The following is a 19,810-nucleotide window of genomic DNA, read 5'->3' as shown; positions in this document are numbered from 1 at the left end:
TTTAAAATTTCTAACTATTCGGGCTACCCCCTCTTCGGGCTGATGTGAATAAGAAATGAAAAAGCGCTCTAATTCGCAGTCGCGGAAAATATTTCGAGCTTGGATTTTTATCGGGCTGATGTGAAAACGCCTCATGAGTCAACCCGTAGTTGGCATGCTAATGAATCACTCGCCAACGCATGCAGGATTTACGGAGCGTTGCGGATGAGCAAGCCGCCGACATGCATGTTTAGATGCGACGTTATTGCGAGCAATGCGGTCGCTGATTTGCCGCTACCTTTTTGGTTGCACAATCGACAAGAAACAAGGTTCAAGATGAGAAATTCATATCAGGTTCCAAAATGCCTCCTAGCTGCGCCGCTCAGCCTTGCGTTCAATCGTTCCCTCGCAGTTAGTCGCTTTTCCAAACATCAGCCAGGAGGCCGTAGAGCACAGTTCATCCACAGGTCAGAGGCAAGACTCTGCACACCAAGTAACCCAGCAGCTCTCCTCTGAAGAGGTAGGAGACAATGATTCAACAGATTGCTTCTTTGACATGCCAGTAACTGACCATGATGCACTTAGCTCCACTCTAGAACATAGAGCTGCCTCTCCATTATAGATAATCTAGACTAACCAATACATGTGTAAATGACCATCCAGTTGGAGGTCAACTGAGGCTTCATGCTCGTAATTGGGAATAGTTAACTTCAGATCCTACAATACTACAAACTGTGAATGGCTATAGACTTGAGCTCAAGCCCGAGCTTTTCCACTCGAAAGGATTAAGCTTTGTTTCCATACAAAGTAAAGAATGAAGATTTGCTCGGCAGAATAGACTCTTTCTCACTTCCCAATGTTACAGGCACAAATCTGAAAATTGTATATGTTGGATTAATAAGCAGTGTGCACAAGCAGAGTAGAAAGTGTACACATAGGCCTACATCCTATTTTCATTCCAAAATGAACATCATGAAACAAAAGGAAAGGTCATGATGAGTCACCACCTAATTTGAGGGGACTACAAATGTATGATGAATTTTGTTGCAGGGTTCCCCAAAGGGTTCCCAGAGGGTTTAAATAGCTTTTGTATTTATACATGGGTGTAGAAGGATCGGGTGCGCGTCACGAGACCGACACCCAAGGGTCATACAGCCCACAAGTCATACAGCCCACGAGTCACACAGCTCACAAGTCATACAGCCCATCAATACAGCCCATGAGTTCGACACTGAGTAAATAAAGCCCACGAGTTCGACATCAAGGAAAATAAGCCCACGAGTTATACATCCCATGAGTTCGACGCTACGCATAAAAGGGTCACGAGACCGACACTAAGCAAGGAAGGCCCACGAGACCGACAGGACGAACAGCGCCACCTATAGACCAATTAATTGAATAGGGTGTCCAGATAATGGCATAAGGACGATATACGAGATGGAAAAGGAGAGTTGCTAGGGTATTACCTCGTCAATTGCCCTCCTTCACGTCCTGAACGGTTCAAGATCTTTGACTGTGTTTGCGTATTTGAATGTTTGTGAAATTATAAACAAAATTCAATAAAAGTGCACAAGATGTTTCAACATTAACTTCGAAAATGCGAATGCACCTCCGTTTCCCTTACCGCAAAGCCCATACCGGTATACACCTACTTAGAAAAAGAAAGAAAACTGATGTGGGCATTCAGATCAACCAACTAGAAAATTACCCAGGTATGAAATGAAGTTAGTTCACTACAAGAAAAAAATTCACAAAATGGTCAATGTTGCATTGCACACCGGCTTTACATGATTATGGGGGGGGGGGGGGAGGGTAGTCATATGCGAAGGTGTTGATTTAGTATAAATTCACAGAAAATAATGTAATCGTCTATTATGGTAGCGTGAAGAACTCGGAAAAAAAGAAGATGCATCCATGAAAAATACTATTATATTTCATGAAAATATGTATCTTTTTGAGAATAATTTCACAAAGACAAGCCACAAATCGAGGTAAATCGCTGCGATATAAAACGTTTTCATCCCTTGAATTTCATACATTATCGTTACAGAGAAAATCGCAAATGTATTACTGTAATCAGGTGGGTGTGGGCAGGCCGATAGGATATCTCATAAGGCCTACATAACTTGTAAAGTGAGAGAGAAGAGGACGAAAAAAAAAAAACAACTTAGATCCTGTCCACCGTCTAGCTAGAAATTAGGAAAGCCTTTTAAAAGTAGCATGATGGCATCGAAAATCAAACCATACATCGTTCTTGTCTACTATTTTCATACTTTTCTGGGGGGGGGGGGAGGGGTCCCATGAGGACAATCTTATTAAAAAAAGAAAGTATTTATAACAATGTTGCTCCCCGTGACGTGACAAAACTGCCCCCTAAAAGCCACACGTGTAGAAATACATACTTAATGTTGTTGATACCTAGTTGGTGCTGTTCAATTAATTAAAATCTCTCGCTCGGCAGCGTGACAAAATTGCACCCGCCAGTATGTAATATATTTTCCCCTTAATGGAACACCCTGTAAGGGTACATATTTGTAATTGACAATGTAGATGGCGCTGTTTATCCTGTCGGTCTCGTGAGCCTTCTTTACATTGTGTCGGTCTCGTGGGCTTTCTTTGCCTAGTGTCGGTCTCGTGAGTCTTCTTTGCCTAGTGTCGGTCTCGTGGGTTTCCTTTGCTTAGTGTCGGTCTCGTGAGCCTTCTTTGCCTAATGTCGGTCTTGTAGGCCTTACTTGTCTAATATCGGTCTCGTAAGCCTCTTTTGCGTATTGCCGGTCTCGTGAGCATTTGTTGTGTAGTGTCGGTCTCGTGGGCTTTCTATGCTTAGTGTCGGTCTCGTGAGCTTTATATGTGTAGTGTCGGGGCTGTATGACTCGTGAGCCGTATGACTCATGGGCTGTATGACTAATACACCTATTTTCGATGTCGGTCTCGTTGGATGACCCCGAAGGATCCACAACACTTTTGTATCTCAGGGTCATGAACGTTTTTATATAATGCACAGGGTGGGGGTTGCATTGTCTCGAACTGAACGGACATCCTGAATGTGACTGACTCTGTACGAAACTGAAGCTTCACATTACGCCTTTATGCGAGTAGAAATGATCCTTCATCTGCAGGAATATACATTGTAGGTATTGTGCCATCATCACATTTGCGCTCGTCTTGTTATAAAGAACAAAGTGTCTATTTCTCCATACGCGGTAGTTCAAAGCAAGAAATATCATAAACAATTTTTTTTTCTAAAGACCCTAAAGTAGCCAGTACTGTCTTGATTTAAACCTTTTTTTTTGGTGACAATTTAATAGATGCAACATTTCTACAGTCAATTAAGGCTACAGATTTCAAAAGAGAGTTTTGAAGTACAGAGAGGTAAACGAATCGTTGCTGTTCTATCATATACGATTCCCGACTAAGCTAGAGCGTTCGCCACCTCGCAATGCTAGATCTCGCTGACCAAAAGATTCTGCGGAACCCTATTACCCAATGATAAAAAAATTCAGCAATTTCCCCGAATCTCTTTTTTTTTACTGTCTCAAACACTTGTCATTCTTCTTGTGAAGTTATCTTCCCGACATTACTGCAATGTTTGGATAAAGTGAAATCCAAATATTTGGATGTTGTGTTCAATCCCCACAAAATATCTTTATTTCACACATGAACAAGGAAAAGTAGAAATTACGCGGTGCGTAATATATGTCCCCGCCAGAAGTAGCATTTAGTAGCAAAATGTACAATATAGGTAAAAAGATCAAGGTCAAAGGTCAAAGAAGTCAAAGGTCAAAATTCTATGTAGAAGTTTTGAAGCCCTCACCTAGTGCCATCACATAAAGCAAACGGAATCGAAATCGGGTTAGAAATGGCGAAGGAGTAGCATTTTGTAGCCAATGTACAATATAGGTAAAAAATCAAGGTCAAAGGCCAGAGAAGTCAAAGGACAAAATTCTGTGTAGAAGTTTTGAAGCCCTCACCTAGTGCCATCACATAAAGCAAACGGAATCGAAATCGGGTTAGAAATGGCGAAGGAGTAGCATTTAATAGCAAAATGTACAATACAGGTCAAAAATCAAGGTCAGAGGTCAAAGAAGTCAAAGGTCAAAATTCTGTGTAGAAGTTTTGAAGCCCTCACCAAGTGCCATCACTTAAAGCAAACGGAATTGAAATCGGGTTACAAATGGCGAAGGAGTAGCATTTTGTAGCAAAATGTACAATTTAGGTCAAAAATCAAGGTCAAAGGTCAAAGAAGTCAAAGGTCAAAATTCTGTGTAGAAGTTTTGAAGCCCTCACCTAGTGCCATCATATAAAGCAAACGGAATCGAAATCGGGTTAGAAATGGCGAAGGAGTAGCATTTTGTAGCCAATGTACAATATAGGCAAAAAATCAAGGTCAAAGGTCAAAGAAGTCAAAGGTCAAAATTCTGTGTAGAAGTTTTGAAGCCCTCACCTAGTGCCATCATATAAAGCAAACGGAATCAAAATCGGGTTAGAAATGGCGAAGGAGTAGCATTTTGAAGCAAAATGTACAATATAGGTCAAAGGTCAAGGTCAAAGGTCACAACTGAAATTCTTTATAGAAGTTTCAAAGCTCCCATGTAGTGCTATCATATAAAGCAATCAGAATCAAAATCGGGTTAGAAATGGCGAAGGAGTAGCATTTTGAACATTTTGATCACACACGGACGCACGGACGGACGCACGGACGGACACACGGACACACACACGTACGGAGCCCGTTTCATAGTCCCCTGCTCGAACTCGTTCGGCGGGGACAAAAAGCAGAAGTGATCACGTGTTCATTAATTACTTGATGAAGTTTAAGCATTTTTTTTTTCTACGTCGCACTGCAGCCTATAAGGTAATAATCTATTGTAGTGTAGCCAACGTAAACATGACAGATTTCCAGCAATCCAGCCATGGCAAAAATGTCACTGAGTGTATTATTCCATAGATCACCAAAAGCATATGGTAGATGGTTTCACCTTTGCATACTAAAATCATCAAATTGATATTTACTTTTGAAAACGATGTGAAAGCTACTTTTGTCGTATATCAGAAATGCACACCAGGAGAGTGCGTGATGTACCATCTACAAGACTTCCTTATTCAAGCCTCGTTACATCGCAAATAGGCACCAACGGCTTAATGACGATTTTGATTTCAGAATTTTACCATTACATCGCCAAATGATAACTTTAAGTCCGAAGGTCATACTAATAGTCAAATTACCGAGTTCCGACATTTTTGTAATGACTTTACACGGCAATTGGCTTCATTTAGTCTTTTAAAATTCGTCCTTCTTCTATTTAACATTGTATTTATGAAAATAAAAGTGTCATGTGAAGTCGGTCTAAATATCTTCAAATCTTAATGTATGTAAACTCTCACACACGATACATGAATAAAAACATTTTGTGTCGAGACGTTGAGTGAAGTATTAAGGAGTACTGTACTTGTATGACTTTATACTTGGTATGAATGCCCTTGACACTTTGTGTTTTTGAATATGGATTCATTTTTTATTCCCGATGGATCATGGAAGTAATTTGGGGTAGGCCTACTGAGAAACACGATATCTTCGCTGCATGAAATTTTCGCGTATTGGAGCCGGCAGCCTTCTTCAGGGCGTGAAAAATTTTCTAATTGCCGCTGCCATTCATTGCAAAATTACTATATTATAGTATAGGCAAGAACTTCTGCTTGCTTAGTAATTCTGCGAAATTTGGCTGGCGCCAAATTCGTAAAATTAAAATGCATGCAAAGACTCTTCGTTTTACAGTAATAACTTCTGTTCATAGGTCGCAACTTAAGCGGTAAAAACAATATAAAACATAGACATGTGCATTGAGTGAATGCAGTAATGTTAGTAGAGCACATCAGTGAGAGTTTGAGGAAAATCGGACAATCCGTTCAAAAGTTACTTTCTGCTCAGTCGTTCTGGATGACAAGACTACTGCAGCTTGTGATGTCATATGTGTAGAACGATACGAAGAAGAAAAAAAAAAGGAAGAAGAAAATCCAACATATTCTTATTTTCCTCGCTTTATAAAAGAACACTTGACTTGCCTCTTTTTGAAGGAAGGGGAACTACATTACCCTTAATATACGTCCGTGACAAGTCGAGGAAATGTGCATTTTATTTTTTTTTTCAAAAAAAAAAAGTGAAATTCTCTATATTTTGTGCATCGTTCTAAGCATGTGACATCATACACTGTAGTAGTCTTCTCGTCCAGCAGATACTTTAAAAAATCATATCTTTCGAATTGATTGTCTGATTTTCCCCAAGATTTCACTGCCTGCGTTGTACCAATATGGCTGCATTCATTCATACAAATAATAATAATTAATAATTGATATGATCTATATAGCGCCAAATCCACTCTGCAGAGTGCTCTAGGCGCGGAAGGAAGAGAAAGTGAAGGAGATAAAGGACATACAAATGTCAAATACATGTAATGAGTAATCAAAGTGAGGCTTTAAACAAGTGAGTTTTTAGACTGCTTTTAAAGGAGTCTGATGAAGAACAATTTTTTACGGCTGAAGGTAAGTTATTCCATAAGGTGGGCGCAGCATGGCCAAAGGCACGTGTGCCCCATATTGTAGTGAATCTTGGAATTATTAGAGAACCGGAGTTGGATGAGCGTAGAGATCTAGCAGGGATGTAATTATGGAGTAAGTCAATGTTATACTGAGGAGCAGCGCCCTGAATGCAATGAAAAGTCAGAAGTAAAATCTTAAAAATAATGCGATCTCTGACTGGTAACCAATGAAGTGATCTCAAAATAGGGGTGATGTGAGTGTGCTTCTTGGATAGTGTAATGATGCGTGCTGCCGCATTTTGAAGCCTCTTTAGCATGGAGAGCTGAGTTTGTGGTAAGTTAAATAAGACAGAGTTTCCAAAATCGAGCCTAGAGGATATCAAAGCATGGACTAATTTTTCGGTAGAAGATCGGTTCAAATATTTTCTAATGAAGCCGATATTGCGAAGTTGGTATCTTACAGATCTACAAATGCTAAAAACTTGATGAGACATAGTCATATTACAATCTAGCATTACAACCATGTTGCGACAGGTTTGGGACACACTAATTGACATGCCGGAAAAGGAGATGAAATTTATGTCAAGTTTACCTAATTGTGTCTTCGAGCCAAACATTAAAAACTCAGATTTATCCGTATTCAATTTCAAAGAATGTGAGTTCAGCCATGAATAAACATCGTTCATTGCATTCTCAAGCTGACTCAAAGCATGTAAGGCATCGGCCTGGTTAAGTTTGAAAGACAAATAAAATTGGATGTCATCAGCGTATATTATGTGATAATTAATTTTGTGCTGACGCAATATGTGTCCCAGGCTAATAAGATAAATGGAAAACAAGGTGGGCCCGCCCACAGAGCCCTGTGGAACACCGCATTTGAGAGGCATAGCATTTGATTTACAACTGTTGACACACACTGCCTGTGAATGGCATGAAAGGTAAGATTTAAACCATTCGTATGCCTCACCTTTTACACCAAGAGACTGGAGGGTGTTTAACAAAATTGCATGGTTAACAGTATCGAAGGCGGAGGACAAATCAAGTAAAATCAAAGCAGTAACATTTCCACGATCAATTTCCTGTAGAATAAAATTTGACACAATAAGGAGAAGGGTGTTACGCTGTGGTAAGGACGATGTGCGGATTGAAAAGGATCGAATAAATTATTAACCAAGAGATAATCTGTAAGTTTGGAGAAAACAATCCTTTCAAGAATTCTAAACAAAAATGGAAGGTTACACACGGGGCGGTAATTTAGGAGTGAATCTGTGTCTAAGGAAGGTTATACTGGGTGTTATATATGCACATTTCAAACATGAGGGGACGTAACACTGATCAATACTTAGGTTCACAATCATTGAAATAATAGGAGCGAAAATGGATGAACAATCTTTTATCAATACAGTGGGGACTGGATCTAAAGAACATGACTTGGGAGGTAATCTGCGAAGAAGAGATTGGACCTCGTCGGGATCAGTGGGCTTCAGGGTTTCAAGGGAAGCTGTCGTGAGGGGCTCCTGCGCCGATTCGTCTGGACAGAGACTGTTACTGATAGTCTCTACCTTCTTCCGAAAGTAATCAATGAAAGTCTCGGCCATTGCAGAACTGTCCGTGTGGGATGGTAATGGTGAAGATTGCTTTCGATTGAGAAGGCGGTTGGCAACGGAGAAGAGCCGTTTGGAATCTTCGCCACAGTCTTCGATGAGGCCCACGTAATAAGCTCGTTTGGCCTTCTTCAGCAGGGAGTTTACCACATTCTTCTGAGCACACAATAATTTCCTGTCAATTTCACTTTTACCGTTGGAAAGCCATTTGCGCTCGAGTCTCCTACGTTTCCGCTTCGCCGCCGCAATGACAGAGTTGTACCAAGGACAGTCAGTGCGTTTCCTGATCTTTCGAGTCTTCGCAGGAGCATGTATATTGAGGAGTCTGCTAAGCGCTGAGTTGTAATTTTCTTCAACGCAGTCCACACTGTCAGTTGGGGAAGGCATCAATTTGCAGCTGACAATATCCTCGGCGAATGCTGTCCTGTTGATTTTCTTGATATTGCGGCAGGTGAATTCAGACATGACACGAGAAGGCTTTACAAACTTGAGCAAGCAGGAAACTGCAGAATGGTCTGAGATACCGGAAAAGACCTTGGGGCTGGAGTAGACAACATCATCGGAGTTTCGCACCATGATGATATCAAGAATATGACCCTTATCATGGGTAGGAGATGAGACGAGCTGGGAAATGCCATGACCACTGATGAGATCATTAAACCTCAGCGTATTTGGGGATGAAGTATTGTCAAAATAGATGTTCAGATCCCCCGTGATCACCAAAGGTGATGGTCTGTACATAGTCTCATCAAGAAACTGTGAGAACTCGTCGAGAAATGTTGAGAAAGAGTGATTTCCAGGAGGTCTATACACAACGACGATGTCCACACAGGAGTGTGCATTTGAAACAGTTCCATGCATTGACTCGAAGGTAGTGTATTTCCGTGATGGGTTTATGACAACTTGAAGATTGTCCTTGTAGAGAAACCCAACTCCGCCTCCGCGCTTGGAGACCCTGGGACAGTGATGGAAGGTATAGCCGCTCGGACGAAGATCGGCAATAGCTGCATCACCAGACGAGGACAACCAGGTTTCGCAGATACATGTGAAGTCTAAACGGTGATCGGTAACAAAATCTTGGGATACCGAAGATTCATTACGTAGGGAACGGGCATTTAAAACACCTAACTTAGATTGTTATCAAAACAAAAGTGACCACCTCGTTTTCCCCTATGTGTCTTCCGCCTTCTGTTAATACAGAGAGAGAGACAATCCGACTCCAGACAGTGGGGTTATCATCGCGCCATCTAGTTGAACTATGGTTTGAATCAAATAAACGAAGGGTTTGTGTGTCATATGATAATGTCTTGAATTCGATGAGTTTTCGATTGTCGACAAATGCAGTCCACCACTCTCAGGGCTAGGATTCGGATTTATATCTCCAGATATCAACAACATACTCTGAAATGTGGCCGCTGAGTTGGCATAATAGCGTACAGGGGTACCAACATATTTCCCCTTTGATGGATAGGCTTGTGCATAATGTACACTAACATTATGAAGGCAGATATTAGGCGTACATGCATCTATTAAAGCAGTACCCTTGACAGCAATAGCACAACAGGATCACAGTAAGTACAAAGGCTATAGAGGTGACTGGCTTCATTGTGAATGGCATACAGCTGGTACTCAGTAAATTAACAATAACACTGAACAGTGACAGGATCAGTGAAAATACTTCGAGCTTGACTGAACAGCAAGGCACCAGTAGCTACATGTGCAATGCACACAACATGGCTGTACAAGCTATGCATGTAGAGTAAGGCAACCCTCAAATAATTCAGTGAGGACTGTAACAAAATCAGCTTACCAGAGCCACAAATTTTTCTAGTTGATTCTCTACACGAACAGAAACCAGATGGTACACAGCACAAGCACAAACATAATACAAAATCAGCAAAATATAAGACAAAAGCAAGAGCAGTGTGGGCGGGCATCCACAAGGCGCACGCAACCCAAAATATTCCAAATACAAATGTATTATAGGTGGACTTGTCCTTTAACCTAGTGGGATTAACTCTGCAGGAAGAAATTCTCGAGCCTTCAGATGAAGCATATTCCAACATTCGATTCAAGGTAGTAACTTTTCAGACTTCAGTCAATATTGACGATATTGGAATCAATTTGACCGACATCAATAGTCGCCTTTAAGATAATAGCCATTCAAACACCAAGGTCAAAATTGATGCACCCCTCTAGCTTGAAGTAACTATTCCCATATTCCATCGACACTGAAGAGTCCACTAAGTAAAAGAATAAAAAAAGAAGTTTGGCTCTTGCATAAAAATGGGCATGTGGTGCAAATTCAAAGCATGATATACTCATTGCTTAGTTGTAAACTTATTCCGATATTTCGTCGGCGTTCATTCGTACCGTTGTATACAGTATGCAATTTACAAGTAAGAATGACATTTCGAGATATCGTATTTGAAGTTGACCCATTTTCCAAACATGACTGCGAAACCTTTATGTTTGGGAATTCCAATTATTATTTCTAACTCGTGATGTTTTGTTGAATTTTATTAGTAGGAATTATGCGAGAAATTGCAAAACAGCGACATGTGTACTTTTTCGATTTGCGAAGACTGTTGTCATTGTATAGGAAAAGAAACTAATTCAAACATTTTAAGAGCTGCACCTCCTGAGATTTTCCAGTTGCATCTATTTAAACGATGTGCTACAACATGTGCTACATGTTGGAAAAAAAAAAAAAAACTGCCCGCAATTTTCCGAAGCGCAGTGAGGGCATAATTATTATTTATGATAATAAGAGAAGTTGAGAACCGGGCGTCCAAATCTTCAGACACTTTCATGGTGATGTATCGTGGAAAGGGGCCTCAGATAATGCAATCGGTTGATCGATTCCGTAATCGGGTTATGGTCCTTATTGGTGATATACTAGTTCCGATTCGGAACTCCTCTTTTTATTTGTATTTTTTTCAATTTTCCCTTGATTTTCGCCCGCATTGACCGGTAGATCGAAGCCTTCGCATGGCGAGTCGACAAACCGCTGCCTCCATAGGCCGGCATCCCTACAACACCAACAACGACGAAATAATTATTATTATTGTTTTGGTTTCTTATCGACTGTACTGTGTGGAAAAAGCAGGGCGAAGACAGTCCAGGCAGTGGACCAGGGATTGACAGATAGGCCACTCATCGCTTGGCCATCGCTAGGCCAATGGCGCGGCCGTTGTGTTTTTGAAACCGACGCAGCCGCTTTTGTACCCCGCATTGTAAGGCTCACACCTGTAAATGTCCCAGACCCCGTCACAAATTCGTACCAAAGATACCAAAATAAATGAAGAAAAAATTAAATAAAAATCAATAATGCACTTTCAAATGAAACTGAATAGCTACAGATATTGAGTATGAATTCCTCTACAAACTGCATTTTGGTTTGAAGATGAAAGCATTTTTCATGGAATTTGAAGGGACTATATTTTATTGGGTGCATGTACAGAAAATAGGTGATTTTTTAAGTGAAAAGAATTTGTTGACTGGCTTTGCGGACCCTTGGACAGAGTTTGAGCTGAAGAACCCGCCTTGGAAATTTGATGGATGACAGGGTATAGCCCATTTATCCGGGTTAGTGAAGAAACACCTCATTTCTCCCAGCTATTTTACAGAATTTTTTGAAATTTGAATTTTAACACACGTCTCTATGGGGAATTATTTACACGTGTGAGCCCTATAGAGAATGCACGCAATGCGCACAAGTCTATGGGAAGTATTCATCCCATACAAGCTCTGCAAGTTTATGTTCATCTATTATGTCAAATCCCTCCCTCCCTCACCCCCTCCCCACTATATACCCCCATCCTCTACCCCCTTCCTCCATCTACCCCCTAACTGTGTGTAACTACAATTTGTTTTCTTTTTATGCTCTTGTGGTACTATAGATCTTGGTAGATAGTTAATAGTCATCAGTATCACATAAACTTGAATTGTTGTGGCATCTTAACGTATTTCTTTGCTTGGACTACCAATAAAACAGCTCGAAACACATAAAATGTTAATCTGTTTGATAAATCAGTGTTTTACAGTACATTGTAAGCAATAAGGTGATGATGACACCCCCTTTGTCGAGGATTACTGCCTGCATCTATGTTATCATCTTATCAAAAACTAATAAAAACTCCAAGATTTATTTTTTTCCGAAAAAACAACAAAAAACACCAAACACCCAAAGGGCATCCATGACCCCGTTTACAGTGCGGGGCTGGGCCGAGCCGCGCAATTTTGTCGTTTACACTGCCGGGCTGCGAATATTTTTTCCGTACATGGAAACGCTACAGGACATGAATTATTCATAAGTTGAGCTGAAATTTTGAAGTGCGCAAGCGCGTGGACTTCACAATTCTATAGCTCGGCCAATTTGTACACGAATGAACGGACTCGCATAGCTCGGCCAATTTGTACACGAATGAACGGACTCGCATAGCTCGGCCAATTTGTACACGAATGAACGGACTCGCATAGCTCGGCCAATTTGTACACGAATGAACGGACTCGCATACTGTACATACATACAGTGTACTGAGTATGGTAAGGGTATCACCTATCGGCAGGGTACCTTGACATCGGCACCCTGCGTATCATGGCTGTTTGCGTAAAGAACGAAATGTACGCGTGGGATTAAGTGCCATTTGCTATGAAAACACTAAAAAAGAAGAAACGCAAATCTTATGAGCGCCCTACGTAACCCCGCTGGTAAATATGCGGGGAGCGGACAGCATCGTGATTGTCAGCGCAGCCAGGGCAGCCGGCGTGGCGAGCATGAGCGAGCATGCAGGGTTCGAAGAAAGCGCAGTCGATTGTTGGAAGCAGGTACACCCAATACGCAGCTCGCGTGAAATGAACAGCTTTACAAGCTACAACCTAAACTACAGCCATAGGCTTGGAATTGATGCCACATTACCACTATTCGTACATGCATAAATGGCCAAATAAGAGTTCTTCCGAAATCTTTCGCACGCCTTTTTTGTCGATAAATAAACCGCTACCACAGAACAGTAAGCCTAGATCGTACTTGCCTATGAAGCGAATGTGCATTCACAATCGACTTCTCAGTGATGCCATGCCAGTGACTCGAGCATCGCGAGTGTACTTTCGAAATTCATGTACAACGATAAGATCATGACCAATCCATATGTAAACTAATAATAGTAGATCGAACTTGAGTAGAGTCTAGGTCTACGTTTTCAAACCAATATTAGTCAATTAGAAGTTATATGTGAGCGTGATTGTATCCAATGTACAGAGTGCTACGTGTGTGCAATTAAAATGACACACTTATGAGTTGGATCGCAATACCAAGCGACAGTGCAGTTTCCTTCTGCAGCTGCAGCAGATATTGGTCGATCGTACGCACCTCGTGAGTGCAGTGACATGTTTACGCACGAGCGTATACGTCAATACATGCGCAACCATTGTGCGCAACACACACACACACACACACACACACTCATACACATGTACTAGTAGCAGCTAGCTAGCTCGCTGCAGCATCATGTGCATGTGGCGTTCATTGTCGCAAGTCCGTGCGCATGCGCATTTCATTCTTTCAGCTCAACTTATGAATAATTCATGTCCTGTAGCGTTTCCATGTACGGAAAAAATATTCGCTGCCGGCCTCGGCCGCGCTTTTAATTAAAACCTTTCAATATTATGACGTAGTGGCGCTCTGCTCGTAAACAAACGCACTTTGGTATAGTCTGGTTTTCAGACCCTTTGCCAACTGGATTCCGTGGCGACGAAGTCGCCGTTCGTGCAAAGGCCTTTGCCGAAGGAAAAATCCTTTGCAGGACAAAACCACCTTAAACTATACTAGTTTTCGACGTTGAGGGGGTTAATATCCTGAATAGCGAAATAGTACGGGCAGAGGGTTTGGAAGCCAGACTAAAATTGGCCGCGCATTTGGCCCAGTTTGCGTTTACACTGGGAAAAGGCCGGGCTCGGCCGCTGCTCGGCCGCGGCCGAGACCACCTCCAGAGCGTGGCCAAATGCGCGGCCAATTTTGGCCCCGCATTTGGCCTTTCGCGCGTTTACGCTGAAATGAAGGCGGGCTCGGCCGCGGCCGAGCCGCGGCCTCGCCTCGCACTGTAAACGGGGTCATATTCAAAAGTGTCCCTTTGAGAAGCTTTACAACCCTTCAATGTCAAATTTCTCATATGATGTAGTTGAAAATATCATCAAAAACACATTTATGATAGTAAAAACTCAATAAAAAATTATGACCTCCATTAAAGGGCTCACACCTGTAAATAAAATGGAATGCCCCAGACCCCGTCACAAACATCGTACCAAATTTACCAAAATAAATGAAGAAAAAAAAATAATCAAAAATCAATAATGCACTTTCAAATAAAACTGAATAGCTACAGATATTGAGTATGAATTCCTGTACAAACTGCACTTTGGTTTGAAGATGAAAGCTATTCTCTTGGAATCTAAAGGGACTGTATTTCATTGGGTGCATGTACAGAAAATAAGTGATTTTTGAGTGAAAAGAACTCGTAGTCTGGCTTTGCGGACCCTTGGACAGAGTTTGAGCTGAAGAACCCGCCTTGGAAATTTGATGGATGACAGGGTAAAACAAATTTATCCGGAGTGAAGATGAAACACCTCATTTCTCCCAGCTATTTTACATATTCTTTTTTTTTTTTGAATTTTGAATTTTAACACAAGTCTCTATGGGGTTTATATAACCCGTGTGAGCCTTGTACCAGTGCACTGAAGCCCGACTCACGTATACTCGCTTGCAAAACAACATGTGTCGTGTAAGCGCTGAAGAAACCCATTTTTCTAAAGCTAAAAATCCTGTTTCATTAATCTTTCTTCTGAAATGTTACAAGCATAGATGAAGCCCTATGTATTTTGACGAGTGGTGTGAATTTTCATAAGTCGTCGGCGTTTTCACGAACTGACGCTATTTCGATTTTGGTCAAAATTTTCAAAATCGAGATATTGGTACCAAATGAAAGTGCTTTCAAAACTCTACCGAATCCCAAAATTTTAGATCACAAAATTAATTATTCTTAATTTTATCAAAGAAAGAAAAAAACGACGGTACTCGAAATATCGAGAAATTGAGAAAAAGGAGTTTCACGAACCGACGCACGAAAGATACGCCGGTTCGTAAAACCCGAATTGCTACGGTGAAGAGCAATGCGGGTTTCACGAACTGTCGCAGTTGCGTTACTTTGAGCTTTGTTCAACTTACTGGCCTAGAATTAGGTTTTGGCCCTAATCCAGATCTCAGAGTGAGAACCAAACCTTCTGAAAGATGAATGACGGCCTAAGCCAGCCCACTGTCCACGAGTGAAGTGAATGGTAAGCTGTAATCCTATTAAAATCATGCTCAAAATAACAGTTTCAGTTGGACTACCATAACCATTAATTGCGGTAGTGTGTAGTCCCATGTATTCAATCGCGTGATGCTTATGAAGCCTAGTCTGTAAACGCCATACAATTTCAAATTAGATCCCAAATCATATTATTTATTGTTTCTTTTCAACTTATGTCGTTACTTCTGAGACTAATGAGTACTGTAGTCGTAACGTCTGTGTGCAAGACATGCAGATTGCAAGATTTCAAAGTCTCGAAGACACTATTTAAAGCCTTGACTTTTGAGTTGAAAATGAAATCATGAGATTGACAAAGTAGGCGTACTAAACAAAAAAAAAAAAAAAGTCTAACAGTAAAACTCAAAGGAAGAGTAAAGAATAAAGTTAGACATGTTAGACTTTTACTTTCAAGTCTAACTATTAAGTCTAAGTTAAGACTTTACTTGTAATACCGGTACCAGTTACTAAAACTAAGATCAGCTGAAGTCTAAGACCAAGTCAAATTAACACAGTTCAGAGCCATACCGGTACACGGTAGTCTAGCTCTAGATCTACATCTAGACTAGTGGTAATAGTAGGTAGAGTCCACCCATTTTTTCCCCCAATCTTTACTGGTCCATTCCTGAAAAAGTTACTGGTCAGTGTCCAACAGTGATTTTTCCTGGTCAGGGACCGTCGGACCAGTGCCAGTGTGCAGCGTTGGTGTAGATGTCATCTATGACAGTATGTGGTCTAGTGATACTACCTAAACACTACGAGTACTCTACAGGTTAGGTGGCTTTCCTGTACAGTGCAGTGTTAAAGTATACTTGTGAATTCAGCCCTAGTACCGTACTGTGTGTAGTGTATGTCTAACGTTAGTTCGAGTGGAGTACCTAAGCACAGCGGTGGGGCTTTTTTCCCCTAAAACTTGTGAATGTGGCCCAACCAAATGGCGTTTATATATTTACGCTTGATTGATAGTGATACAGTGGCGCTGTCGATTTCCACAGCAGCCATACATAATCTTTTGTCCTTTCTTCTTTCCTTATTTCCCTTTGTTCTTTCACACTTTTTATTCTTGGAATCGAAGGACTTCTAAGAAATGTCCCTCGACTGATTTAACCAGGACTCTTGAGTTCTGGTAAACCTAACCTAACCGAGTAACCGTTAACATTTGTTAGGCCTAACATAACAGTAACACTGACTTAGCCCTGTATTGACTTTGTCTTTGGCCGACTTACTGAGATGGCGAGTCTAACTCTTTAACGTTAGTCTAAACGTAGTCGTTCGATCTGTCAGTGTCAGTGTCACCGGCTTTTGTATATGGTGCCATCTCTAACGTACGTTAACAAGTTGATGTTAGTTATCTATGTCAACTTACTGAGTCAGTAATAGTGGTACTGTCATCCTGTTGGATATCGCCGCAATATCATCCGTGACGTGTTAATTTCGTGTCACAAAGACAAAAGTTGCCAAGATCTAATAGTATTAGATGTCTAGATCTAGATGTAGTCTAGATCTATGATATAAATTTTGTGAACCACTGGTAACTTAAAAGTGAAAGGTCTAGACTTCACTTAGTCTATAATTAGACCAGACATTCATGAGGCAAAGGCCTATTTAGTAGATCTATTCTTATTCTATTTTAACGTCAATTCCTACTAACTCGCCACGTGTTATTTCTAAGGCCAAGGACTTCCAGGTTAGTGATTTTTTTTTTCATAAATACCAAACAGCAGACGTGTTTCATTTGCATTCTTGTGCAGACTTCATGAAAATATGTGCAGTATCAAAGAAATATGATGCACATGACAATGCCAGTGTTTTATAGATGAATGGTTAATACCTTTAAAAGCTGAATGATAATGTAGAGTCTAGGTCTAATTAAGATGTTACAGTCTCTGATAAGAAACAGGTTTGATTGTCATAGACTGTTCCCAAATGCAGGTACATGTAGTAATATTCAGCTATTTCAATGCAATGCCTTGTTTACAAATACATGTAGATTTATATTCATGTGAATGATGATTCAATTTCTACATGAGACATACCAAGTGCTAAACATAATATCTTACATCAGTAAAATGTGTAAATGAAGAGACAATTTGAATATGCATCAAGTACGAACAGCAGCATTTTTTGACATTCTTTGATCCTGCATAGGCCTACCATTTTGTTTTATGTTTAATATAAATAGAGCAAAATAATTTCAACTTCAGTTTTGTTGGCTGATTTTTTTTTCTTCTCAAAATTAAAGTTGTATCTTGTGCCATGATGTTTGATTTTAATCAAAAGTTCTTAATTTCTTTCTTTTCTTTCAGATGACTGGTGCCATGTAGTAGCGAAGAACTGGACTGTCTCAGAAAAGAAAAGGAAAAGTACAGGGTCGTGTATATCACCAACGGATGTGAATACAATGGTAATGTAGAGTCTAGGTCTTATTAAGATGTTAAAGTCTCTGATAATAAACAAGTTTGATTGTCGTAGACTCTTTCCCAGATGCAATTAGTAATATTCAGCTTTTTCAAAGCAATGCCTTGTTTACAAGGACATGCAGATTTATTCATGTGAATAATAATTTAAATTCTACATGAGACTTACTAAGTGCTAGACATAAGATCTTGCATCATTAAAATATGTAAAAGGCGAGACAATTTGAATATGCATAAAAAACAGCAGTATTTTTTTGACATTCTTTGATCCTGTATACCGTTTTGTTTTATGTTTAAATAAATAGAGCAAAATAATTTAAACTACAGTTTAGTTGGCTGATTTCTTTTTCTCAAAATGAAAGTTGTATCTTGTATCATGATGTTTGATTTTAATCGAAAGTTCTTAATTTCTGTCTTTTCTTTCAGATGACTGATGCCATGCAGTAGCGAAGAGCTGGACTGTTTCAGAGAAGAAGAAAAAAGTACAGCATCGTGCTGATCATCAAGGAATGTGAATACAATGGCTTAGGAAAGAAGACAATCTACAGATAGGATAGAAGGGAGAAATTGGGATGAAGGGCGACAACATAAGGACGGTATATCTACAGTGAAATGTGATTGTAAAGTGGAAACATGAAAGGAGATCCTAAGATTGAAGGTGAAAACAATGCATTCCATTCTGTGATGTCATAATTACAATTTTGCTACACTTTAATAACACTACAGAGAGACATTTATATCAAGGAAAGCTTCATGTGGATGTGGAACGTTAGATTTTTTTAAGTGTTCATTGGTATGTATTTCATGATAATAAATCTTGAAGGTTTTGTGTGGTAATCATAACCTTGTGATAAATCTTGATAGATTTCTAAGTGCACATTGGCAATATTTAGATGATGCTGTAATCAGATTAAGTTCTATTCTCCTTTATTCTTTTATTTATTATTTTGTTGTCTTCAACCCACTTTGAATGTGTCACGTATGATTCTTATAAACATGGGAACATGCACTCCATGTAAATGATAGGACTTTTCACAAATTGACATAATTATTCAACCATCACTAGACTGTTCTGTTATAAGATGTTCTTTATCTAACTAAAATTGTAAATTATGATACGTGTATGTTCCCATGCAAACTCACAACAAAATACAGAAATTTGAGTTCTTTTAATAATAATTCATTATGTCTCTAAATTCACGATTAAAGAAAGTGATTGCAATAAGGATGTCAAACATCGTATATTAAAATAATAGATTATTCATTTGTCTCCATCCGTAGTAACGCACGCAACTGCAGTGTGCAGTTTGTAGGCTGCTGTGAAAAAAAAATCACAGGCAGCCCAAGCAGGATTCGAACCCACGACCTCTGAATTACTAGACCAGCGTCATAACCACTAGACCACCAGAGTGCCCTGGCGCTACCTTTACACATGAATAATTAAGTATAGAAGGGCTTGGGGGCGCTTCGAAGTTTACTGCTCTTATTGAATATGTACATGTCATTTGCAACTCAACTAAAGATGATTAAACACACTGAAATTCTTACTTTAAATGATATTCATAATCTGTTTTTTTTTTTTTTTTCTTTAATAGCTTGGGATGTACACTTTATACACTGTATCGGTCTACATTTCGCCTACAATATGGAATTCTTTACTTCGAGACGTTTGTTTTTAACAAACAAAAAATTAAGAGTCCTTGAAAGGTGATGTAAAACAGTGGTGTTTGTTTGTTTGTTTGTTTTTTGGTGGGGGGGGGAGGGGAGTCAAATTAGCCTTGGCCCCTCTCCGCCGTCTTTTTTTTTTTCCTTTAGCTGCATATTTTTTAGTCATCACATGAAAATTCGTCTGCATCCACCCCGTAGTTTTGCTGATGACCTTTCTTTTTAATTATTTTAGCCACACACAATTTTGGCTGAATTTCCCC

General features: G+C 40.0%; 1 protein-coding gene and 1 long non-coding RNA gene across 2 annotated transcripts; one reads left to right on the top strand and one right to left on the bottom strand.

The window, feature by feature from the left end:
- Positions 1–410: 410 nt before the first annotated feature.
- LOC140242890 (uncharacterized) lies at positions 411–11,149 on the bottom strand. Its single transcript, XM_072322637.1, has 3 exons — positions 11,128–11,149; positions 7,919–9,123; positions 411–491 (listed from the first exon to the last, which is right to left on the bottom strand). The coding sequence occupies exons 1-3, from the start codon at positions 11,147–11,149 to the stop codon at positions 411–413; spliced, it is 1,308 nt and encodes a 435-aa protein (XP_072178738.1).
- Positions 11,150–15,110: 3,961 nt separating this feature from the next.
- On the top strand, positions 15,111–19,483 carry LOC140243025 (uncharacterized). The gene is made up of 3 exons (XR_011902158.1): positions 15,111–15,454; positions 17,772–17,869; positions 18,309–19,483. It is a non-coding gene; the product is annotated as an uncharacterized lncRNA (long non-coding RNA).
- Positions 19,484–19,810: the final 327 nt, after the last annotated feature.

Source organism: Diadema setosum, chromosome 19, assembly GCF_964275005.1.
Source record: "Diadema setosum chromosome 19, eeDiaSeto1, whole genome shotgun sequence".
NCBI lineage: Eukaryota > Metazoa > Echinodermata > Echinoidea > Diadematoida > Diadematidae > Diadema > Diadema setosum.
This window is presented reverse-complemented; position numbering and strand designations above follow the sequence as displayed.

Bases quoted from the DNA above. Each gene is read 5' to 3' on its own strand.
- LOC140242890 (XM_072322637.1), bottom strand. From the start codon at position 11,149: ATGCCGGCCTATGGAGGCAGCG. The intron at 9,124-11,127 runs GTTTGTCGACTC...CTGGTGATGCAG, and splicing joins GCCGGCCTATGGAGGCAGCG to CTATTGCCGATCTTCGTCCG. The intron at 492-7,918 runs GTATTGATAAAA...CTACCTCTTCAG, and splicing joins CTTTAGATCCAGTCCCCACT to AGGAGAGCTGCTGGGTTACT.